Source organism: Quercus suber, unplaced genomic scaffold (assembly GCF_002906115.3).
Source record: "Quercus suber isolate HL8 unplaced genomic scaffold, Cork oak 2.0 scaffold_3B, whole genome shotgun sequence".
NCBI classification, from domain to species: Eukaryota; Viridiplantae; Streptophyta; class Magnoliopsida; order Fagales; family Fagaceae; genus Quercus; species Quercus suber.
The window spans coordinates 285592-295503 of NW_027071805.1; the positions used below are offsets into that span (position 1 = coordinate 285592).

The 9912-nt window shown below is 34.6% G+C and overlaps 1 protein-coding gene across 1 annotated transcript; it reads left to right on the forward strand.

The window, feature by feature from the left end:
- Positions 1–494: 494 nt before the first annotated feature.
- On the forward strand, positions 495–2395 carry LOC112010009 (F-box/LRR-repeat protein At3g59190). The gene is made up of 3 exons (XM_065770095.1): positions 495–1612; positions 1735–1884; positions 1967–2395. The coding sequence occupies exons 1-3, from the start codon at positions 677–679 to the stop codon at positions 2285–2287; spliced, it is 1407 nt and encodes a 468-aa protein (XP_065626167.1). The 5' UTR covers positions 495–676; the 3' UTR covers positions 2288–2395.
- The last annotated feature ends 7517 nt before the right edge of the window (positions 2396–9912 follow it).

Below are 9912 nucleotides of genomic sequence, written 5' to 3' on the forward strand. Positions count from 1 at the left end.
ATATTAAAATTTATGCAAGGAAAATATTTTACAAAATTGCAAATTCTATTATGGTTGAAAATATATGGATGATATATATATATATATATATATATATATTAAAAAGCATTTAAGACTCCAATTGGTTTTTTTTTAGTGCATAGGGAATTCGAACTCATATCCCTCGTTCCAGAAAAAAAAAACTTTACTAATTGAGTTTGTTGTACCCTTAATTAAAATTAGAGAAAGTCTAGAAATATTTTTAGAAAATGTCACAATAATTTTATAACACTTCTATTTTCAAATTATGGTGAGCCTTGGTCTAATTTTTTATTTTTTACCAAGCCAAATTATCAATCATAATTCACAGCTGATGTGAAAAATGTGGTACATAACAACTCTAAAAATTATTCCCAAAAAAAAAAAAAAAAAAACTTTAGAAATAAAGTCTAATTGGGCAATGAAAGGTTTGCTTGGAATGTGTAATGCTTGGAACGTGTAAAGTTAAGAATATGTAGAAATGTATATACATAATTGTGTTTATTATTGCAGCTTTATCTCTTAAACTCACCAGGCATTCTGAGGCTGTATATAAGTGGGATTACTTTCAAATCTAGGAGATATCAACTTTAAGATTATTAAACCCCGCCATTTGCCAGCTACGTCCAAAGCTTGTGCTCAACAACAAAAGCTTTGAATGGCTAAATCAACCTCAAAACGCGAGAAACAAACAGTGATGGACAGGGTCAGTAATCTACCAGACTCTCTCCTCTGCCATATCCTTAGTTTTCTAACAACCAAAGAGGCTGTTGTCACAAGCATTTTGTCGAGCAGGTGGAAGACACTCTGGACTCTTGTGCCAAATCTCGACTTTGAGATGTTTTCTTCAGATGAGGAGCAAAGTCCTAATCATCAACATCAGTTGAATAGGTACGGTTTTACGTTTGCGCATATCGTGTCCAGGGTCTGGGCTCTTCGCAATCGCAGTCGCAACAATGCGAATACCCTCAAACACTTTCGCCTCTACTGGGTTTCTGATGATTCTGACCCAATCCATGTCGACACATGGGTCCGCGCCGCGCTTACGCCTGACTTGGAAGTGCTCGATCTCTACATATTTCCTCCCCAACGTTTCGAATTCCCGTCTACTTTGCTTAATGATGCTAAATCATTAGTAGTTTTGAAATTAAATGGCGAAATTGTTCTTAATGCTCCTTCTTTCGGCTTCCTGAGTCTCAAGACTCTGCATCTTGAAAACGTTTGGTATGCAAACCCTGACACTTTCTCGAAACTCGTCAGTTGCTGCCCGGTCCTCCAAAATTTGTATTTACAAACATATGCCGAGGAACATGATAAATTTTTTAAAATCATTGTACCTACACTCAAAACATTAGAATTAAGATTCTTTTTTAATCGGGACTACAAACTTGAGATAAATGCCCCAGCTCTCCAGGATCTTCGTTTCAGCGGTAGTATTAGTGGTGACGTTTTGTTGGAAAATCTGTCTAACTTAGTTAAAGCTGACGTTGGGGTTGATTTTGATGATATTGAAGATTATGGAAATAGGATTAGGGACTTCATCGGGGCACTCTCTAGTGTCAAATCTCTTCATTTGAACTCGTATGTCAAAGAGGTAACAAAAAAAAAAAAGCACCCTTTTTTTTTTTTTTTAATTTTCAAGTTCTATTAATAATGGCTAAACACATTTTCTTGGACAATCAGTTATATTGTTGTGATTATTATGTTGTTGTGCAGTGCCTTTGTAATACTACTGAATTTGATCTTCCCATATTTCACAATTTGGCTTTCTTATACATTCATGGTGCTTGCTTATGGCATGTGCTCCCACACTTGCTTCATCGGGCTCCTAATCTTGCAGTACTTGTCTTTGAGAAGATATGGTATGCTCAAATGATGAAATGTCTTTTTTTTTTTTTCCTCAAATAATCCTAAATTTATAGGTAACTACTGTATCTTCTGTTGCCAGAAATACATTGAATGTTGCAAATCTTATGAGGAAGATAGTTCCATCATTGAAAGGAGGTTCTATGAGGACGTTCCTGTATGTATATCATCGCACCTCAAGACATTTCATTTTATAGGATTTAAAGGGTTAACTTATGAGCTGGAATTTGTTGGACATATACTTAAGACGGCAAGATTCTTAAAGACAATGAAAGTCTCTTCTGCTTATATAGATTCAAAGGAGAAGTTTCGTGTTCTCAAGGAGTTATTGATGTTACCAAGGGAATCCAGGACTTGTCAAATTGCATTTAACTTGTCAAAGCACTGTATTTGGTTCATTTGAATCAAGGCAGCTAAAAGTAGGAAAGATAAATCCAACAAGTCTGATTTACTGTGCTTTTAAGTAGTGATGTTGCCTTGTTCTTCTAATTCATACCCAAGTCTTGGAAAATGTTGTTAACCTTTTTCTATTTTAGTAGGAACAATATGACAGAGCTGCTGATGTTAAAATCAAAATATATTGTAAGTAAATTATTGTGGCAGCTTTTCCTGGATGTCTTCATGTTTATTTTCTCTTCACTCTCTTTTGATTTTTTTAAGTTTGTTTTTTTGGATATCATAGAGAACCTTTCTAAAGAAGAGTCTTTTGTACTTGCCTCTAGGTAGTAAAACCTATGGGCAAATGACCCCACTCACAAGAACCAACATTCAGCTGCACACTTGTCCCCAATCAACATACTGCATGCACATGTTTGTAGATGTGCCTTTTCATTTAGTTACACACATGGTAATGGAATCAAGAATTTAGAGTATAGTCCATTGTATCATATTTGGAGACTCATTAATTAACCAGATGCAAAATTCATTATGGAGTATCAAGAGTTTGGACTTGGAATTTTGAAATATACTTTATAGACTCAATGGTTCCATGGAAAAGTATTTTGAAGTCTTAGATTCCTTCAAGTTTTGCCTTCTTTATTTGGACTGCTTCCTTTGGGAGAAGTTTAACAGCAGGGAATTTGAAGAAGAGAAATGTAAATTTGGTTAGTTGGTGTTCTATGTGTAAGTAGTAAAGGGTGATGGGTAAGTAATTTGCTGTTACATGGCCATTTTGCAAGTGAGTTATGGGATATGGTTTTTGGGTTATTCAGAGTTCATTGGGTGATGCCTAAGGATGTTGTAGATTTACAAGTTTGCTGCCAAGGCCTGTTGGGAAGACACAGAAATAGCGTAATTTGGAAGGTCATTCCTCTTTGTGTAATGTGATGCATTTAGCATGAAAGAGATGCTAGAATTTTTTAGGGATGTGAGCTGTTTATCTTAAAAGTGAAGATGCAATTCTTTTGAACTTTGTTTGAGTGGATGATGGCTACATTAGCATATCCCTTCTATACTTAATTAGAGATTACGGATTGTTGTAATCTTAGAACCTAAATTTGTTATTCATTTAGTATACCCCTTCCATTCTTCATGTTTTAGTTTTCTTTTCAATAAAATTTATTAATTATCAGGGAAAAAAGGTCATCCATTTTATTTTTTAAAACAGCAGAATTTCCCCTTCCTTCATCCTTTAACCCACTCAAGAAGCAACTTTGGTTCAGAAAATCCTAGGATTTTGTTAGATAGAGCTTCAAATTAGCTTTTGTAAGTTGCCATACTAGAAGTTTGGTTGAGCCTAGATATAACCTCTCCATTGGATCATCATATGCGGTTGGGCCAAATTGAATTTGCAGAGCATTGACAGATGCCTTCCAGCCAACAAACAATCCAGCAGTCTCGGCATCCAGAAACCACATGAATGCTTCCTAATTATCCATGTGATATGATGGCATCAGGACCATTTGATGCTCAGGCATATTACAATAAAAGAACTGATTAGCCTTGTGAATCTAGCAGGCTGGATCATCTCCTTGTAATCTGGGGAATTCAAATTTCAAGGGCTTGATTTGGCTAACCAATGCAGACTCTGTAACTATTTAATTGCTAGGAACGTGGTAGCCTTGAGGCCCTGATTGCTTCCTTCTTTCTTCTGATTCAACCATTTTTCGTATTAACAAATTAACAAACTGTAGCTGTTTATGAATTTCTTGTAACGCCTGATTGTGGTGATCAGTGATCTTGGTTAAGGTTGTAATCTTTTCATTGTTTTGGGAAGTTGATCAAGTTTCTGTCATCATGAGAGTGATTGGATAGAACTGCTTTGATACCAAAGGAATTAGATTTTTCTTAGGGTAGTGTTTACTGTTTAGGTGATATTTGGAGTAGTTTGCTTCAACAGAACCTGGCCTCCTAAAATAAAAGAGAGTTTAGAGAAGGAAGAAGAGTTTAGAACTTGGAAAGAATCTTATTACTATTTTTTTTTTTTTTTTTTTGGGTCATTCTTGTTGAATTGCATTACAAAAAAAAAAGGAAAAAAAAAAAGGAATTGTTAATGTACTTTGAAGTATTGTTGTATTTAAGAATAATTTTGTAGCATTTAAAACTTCTTTCTTCTAGTAATTATTTGTTGAGATATTAAATTGCAGAGAGAGCGAAAAAGCTCTGCATAAATTTGTACGGATTGTTGTAATCTTACGGATTGCAGAGATTACGGATTCTTTTTATCATTAAATTGCAGAGATTACGGATTGTTGTAATCTTAGAACCTAAATTTGTTATTCATTTAGTATACCCCTTCCATTCTTCATGTTTTAGTTTTCTTTTCAATAAAATTTATTAATTATCAGGGAAAAAAGGTCATCCATTTTATTTTTTAAAACAGCAGAATTTCCCCTTCCTTCATCCTTTAACCCACTCAAGAAGCAACTTTGGTTCAGAAAATCCTAGGATTTTGTTTGATAGAGCTTCGAATTAGCTTTTGTAAGTTGCCATACTAGAAGTTTGGTTGAGCCTAGATATAACCTCTCCATTGGATCATCATATGCGGTTGGGCCAAATTGAATTTGCAGAGCGTTGACAGATGCCTTCCAGCCAACAAACAATCCAGCAGTCTCGGCATCCAGAAACCACATGAATGCTTCCTAATTGTCCATGTGATATGATGGCATCAGGACCATTTGATGCTCAGGCATATTACAATAAAAGAACTGATTAGCCTTGTGAATCTAGCAGGCTGGATCATCTCCTTGTAATCTGGGGAATTCAAATTTCAAGGGCTTGATTTGGCTAACCAATGCAGACTCTGTAACTATTTAATTGCTAGGAACGTGGTAGCCTTGAGGCCCTGATTGCTTCCTTCTTTCTTCTGATTCAACCATTTTTTGTATTAACAAATTAACAAACTGTAGCTGTTTATGAATTTCTTGTAACGCCTGATTGTGGTGATCAGTGATCTTGGTTAAGGTTGTAATCTTTTCATTGTTTTGGGAAGTTGATCAAGTTTCTGTCATCATGAGAGTGATTGGATAGAACTGCTTTGATACCAAAGGAATTAGATTTTTCTTAGGGTAGTGTTTACTGTTTAGGTGATATTTGGAGTAGTTTGCTTCAACAGAACCTGGCCTCCTAAAATAAAAGAGAGTTTAGAGAAGGAAGAAGAGTTTAGAACTTGGAAAGAATCTTATTACTTCAATGAATATCGCATACAATCTGTCCTAGTCCTTTAAACAAGCTATTCGATCTTCTAACTACCTGACAGTTGGTAGTTAGTGTAAACCAAGTCCTAACTAACCACATGCTGTATAGTTGTTCGGCACATGGTTAATTATAGAGCTAGTTAGCTGCATTAGAGTCAAGTAGTTCAAAAATGTCCACCAATTAAAGCAAGAATAAACTTGAGTACAAGTAAGCTAACAAAGACTAGAGTAAGCTAATTACAAGTATCAATTCAACGCAGCAAGAACTCCACTCATGCTGCAGTGATACAGCAGCAGCTATGTAACAGGCACACAGTAGCTCAACTGATGCAGACAGCAGGTGGCAGACTATGCAGAAATGCAACCAGAAAAAAGTTTAAGCTGCAACAGACAACATGCATTGCCGAAGCATGGCGGGTAGCTAGTCCAGTCTTGAGGGTCTTAACCCTTTTTTTTTTTTTTTTTGGGCTCTACCCTTAAATTGCCATCCTTTAGTAGTCAAAATCATATAAATAGTTACATGTCCTTCATTTCTCTCTCGTCACAGGGCCAACAATTAAAGATCCCTAATTTTAGCTTTATATATATATATATATATATTATCCATGAATATTTTTTCACTATTTAAAATTCTTCAGTTGTCATCACTTGATTTAAAATCTGATCCATTTAATTTGTTAAAACGGTTGCATTTCCTCCATATTCCAAACAATACGACAGCTTCTCCCTGGAACTATGGCATACTCAACATTGGGATCCCGTGATTCGGAAACCTATTCTTCCTAGAGATATGGTGGTACTGTTTAGGTGTTTGTTTCAAAATTTTTCCTTATAGTTTATGAATTTTTTCAACTATGTTCTGTCTTCTGGGTTGCTTTGGGCTTCAAATAAAAATATATATGTATATATATATATATATAGTGTATAATTATTTTAATGTTTTCAAAATTTAGTATACAAAAATTAAAGTTGGCCCTTCCAAATATTTGAATTAATTCAATACTTAAAAAAAATATATTTGGTCTAATAGTTATAGAGGTATAACTTTATTTTTCACAGTTCTACTTTTTATTGTAAAATATGCTCTTAGAATTGTTAAATATTTGATAAAATTTGGCACTAAACTTGTTTGAATCTATCTTTTTCAACCCGTTATGTTGCGATTAACAAGTTACCGACTCAATAAAAAAAATCTTGTTACTAAAACTACACATGAAATGTCTCTTTAGTTGCCATATAATGGGTTAAAGCAAGATAGCTTCATATTTGTTTGGAGCTTAACTTATCTCTCCAAGTTTTGGATCATTCATATTTTTGAAAATTTCATTAGTTCAATTGAAATACTTTTTTACAATTTGATAATTTTTATTGAAAATGAAACTTTTTAAGAATTTCACTATGAAAATGGTAAAAATGAATTTTATTTTATGAATGATCGCCATCAAACACAATTTTGATTGAAAATACGAAGTTTTTTTTTTTTTGGTTGGGTTTGTGTATATATATAACTTATCAAATAAAAAAGCGTGTGCATGTATATATATATATATATATCTGTGTGTGTGCGCGCGCGCGTGGGAGTTGTTTTGATAAATATATTAGTGCCACAACTTGGCCCCCCAAACAAAAATTTTTGGCTTCGCCTCTGGGCTTCAACCCTCAAGGAGGACCTTTGTAATCAAAACTCACCTAAGATAAATCTGTCATTTAAGCTATGATAAAGCACGTGTAGAAAATATCACGGTTAGTTTTTTAGGTTCTGTTATATTACTAGCATTGGCATTTGGCTTTTCAAAATCTGATTTAGCCAAAATTTTTACTAAACTCACCCAAAAGCTTCATGCATCAGGCACTATAAATTGTCAAAAAAAAAAAAAAATTACAATGAAGAGCCAAAATTTATTGAGTACTTATTCACTCAATATATCAATAAATAATATTTTTTTATTCATTTTCTCATATCTTTTTCTTTGTATATGACTATGAGTATTTAAGTAGAATAGTATTAAAGTATTGAGGCTGATGTAGTTGTCTAAGAATAGCAAATCAGCTAAAGTAATAAAAAGTTGAATTTTTAAACAAAATTTGACTTAAAGTGCATAGCCTAATGTAAATGCTTAATTGTTAGCACACTTATGGCTTGTAACAAATTTTGGTTAGATTGGATTCTCTGTTAGTTCAGTCAGTCAAAAAAACAAAAATTCATATTAAAATTCAAGCAAGGAAAATATTTTACAAAATTGCAAATTCAATTATGGTTGAAAGATATACACACACATATATATAAAAGCAAATTTATGATAATTGCCCATTTATCATTTGGTTAAGATATCAATTGATTTTTTTGTGTATAGGGAATTTGAACTCATGTCCCTCATTCAAGAACAAAAAATTTACTAAGTGAGCTCACTGTACCCTTAATTAAAATTAGAGAAAGCCTAGAAATATAAAAAAATAAATGTCACAATAATTTTATAACACTTATTCTCAATTGTGGTAGTGATTCTCACTTACACCATGAGTTACTTCAAAATCCCTTACACCCTCTGTGATGAGATGACGAGCTTGATGAAGAACTTTTGGTGGGGGTAGTGTAAGGATGAATGGAAAATGACGTGGATTAGTTGGAAAAAATTGTGCCCTCCTAAGGCTTGTTTAAACAACTAAAGCAATTTAATTTAGCAATGTTGGTTAAATATGGGTGGAGGCTATAGATTGGGAAAGATTCATTGATGTATCAAGTTTTCAAGGCAAGATATTTTCCCAACTATGATTTTGCTCATGTAGGTTTGGGGAGTAACCCTTCTTATGCTTGGAGGAGCATTATGGCAGCTCAGAATGTGGTGAAAAGAGGTATCAGATGGCAGGTGGTCAATGAGCTTAGCATCCAGATTTGGAAAGATAAGTGGCTCCCTACACCCTCTACGCATAAGGTAATCTTTCCTCCATCATGTTTACCTTGGAGGCTTGGGTTGAAGAACTAATAGACCAAGATAATGGGGCTTGGAAAAACGAATTAGTCCAACAAATATTCCTTCCCTATGAAGCCAATGCTATATGTGGAATCGCCTTTAGTGCTAACTTGCCAATTGATAAACATGTTTGGGCTCCGATGGCGAATGGTATTTTTAGTGTTCAAAGTGCTTACAAGATTGTTGTTGAAATGGGCTCAGGGGATGAAGCAGGGGCTATGTCAGATGATAGCAACCTGAGGAATTTTTGGACATATCTATGGCGATTCAATGTCCCTCATATAGTTCAAAATTTCACTTGGAGAGCTTGCAAAGACATTTTGCCCACCAAAGAGAATCTAGTGAAAAGAAAGGTGCTGGTGGATAATTGCTGTGAGTAGTGTCAAGTGGAGGCGGGTGGATAATTGCCTATGACATTTGGTCATTATCAAATCTATTTCATGAGAGTAATGGTCTGTCTTTCAATTCTTTCATAGACATGATGTGGTATGTGGTTATGGAGGCTCAATGGGAACAAAGTCGGGTTGAGAAGGTAATCATGGTGGCTTGGGCAAAATGGACAAATAGGTATGAGAGCAAAAATGGGGGTGTGAAGAAAAACAGTCGGGCTTTACTTCAGTGGTCTTTGGACTATCTATGGGAGTATCAAGAATGCTTTGAGGTCCCAATTAAGCCAAAGACAACTGTAGTTTTGAACTAGATTCCCCCAACCTCTGATCATTACAAAATTAATGTGGATGGAGCCGTGTTCGCGTTGCAAAAAATGGCTGGTGTGGGGGTATTGATTTAGGATGCTAAAGATAGGTTGATTGGTGCTTGTAGTAGAAGATTATGGCCCCTCTTGGTGCCATTGAGGCCAAAGCAAAAGCTTTTGAGGTTGGGCTTTAGTTTGCTAAAGACATGCTTATCCAGGGCTTCATTCTTGAAGGTGATTCCCAAGTTCTAGTAAATGCTTTGAAGGATTTGTCACCTCCACCATCATTTGTTGCTGCTCTAGTGTATAGCTCTGTGGCTGCTTCCCATGACTTTCGCCAGGTGGACTTCTTTTATGTTTGTCGACGAGGTAATAGGCCTGTTCACTTACTAGCAAAACATGCTCTAGGCATTGCTAATTTCTCTGTGTGAGTTGAAGAGAATCCTTATTTCATTGAACTAGCTCTTAACCTCAATGTACTTGTTGCTTTTCATTCTTAATAAAAGTTTTGCAGCCTTCCCATAAAAAATATATATATATATATATATATATATATATATATATATCAATCAGAATTCACTTGTGAAAAATGTTGTGCGGAACAACTCTAAAAATCATTATAAAAAAGGAAAAAGAAAAGAAAAAAACTCCATGTTAGAAATAAAGTCTGATTGGGCAATGAAGTGTTTACTTGAAATGTGTAAAACTTGGAATATGTAAAGTTTGG

Excerpts from the sequence above, each read along its gene's own strand:
- LOC112010009 (XM_065770095.1), top strand. The coding sequence starts at position 677 with ATGGCTAAATCAACCTCAAAACGCGAGAAACAAACAGTGATGGACAGG. Across the intron at positions 1,613-1,734 it reads TGAACTCGTATGTCAAAGAG|TGCCTTTGTAATACTACTGA; the intron begins GTAACAAAAAAA and ends GTTGTTGTGCAG. Across the intron at positions 1,885-1,966 it reads TCTTTGAGAAGATATGGTAT|AAATACATTGAATGTTGCAA; the intron begins GCTCAAATGATG and ends TTCTGTTGCCAG.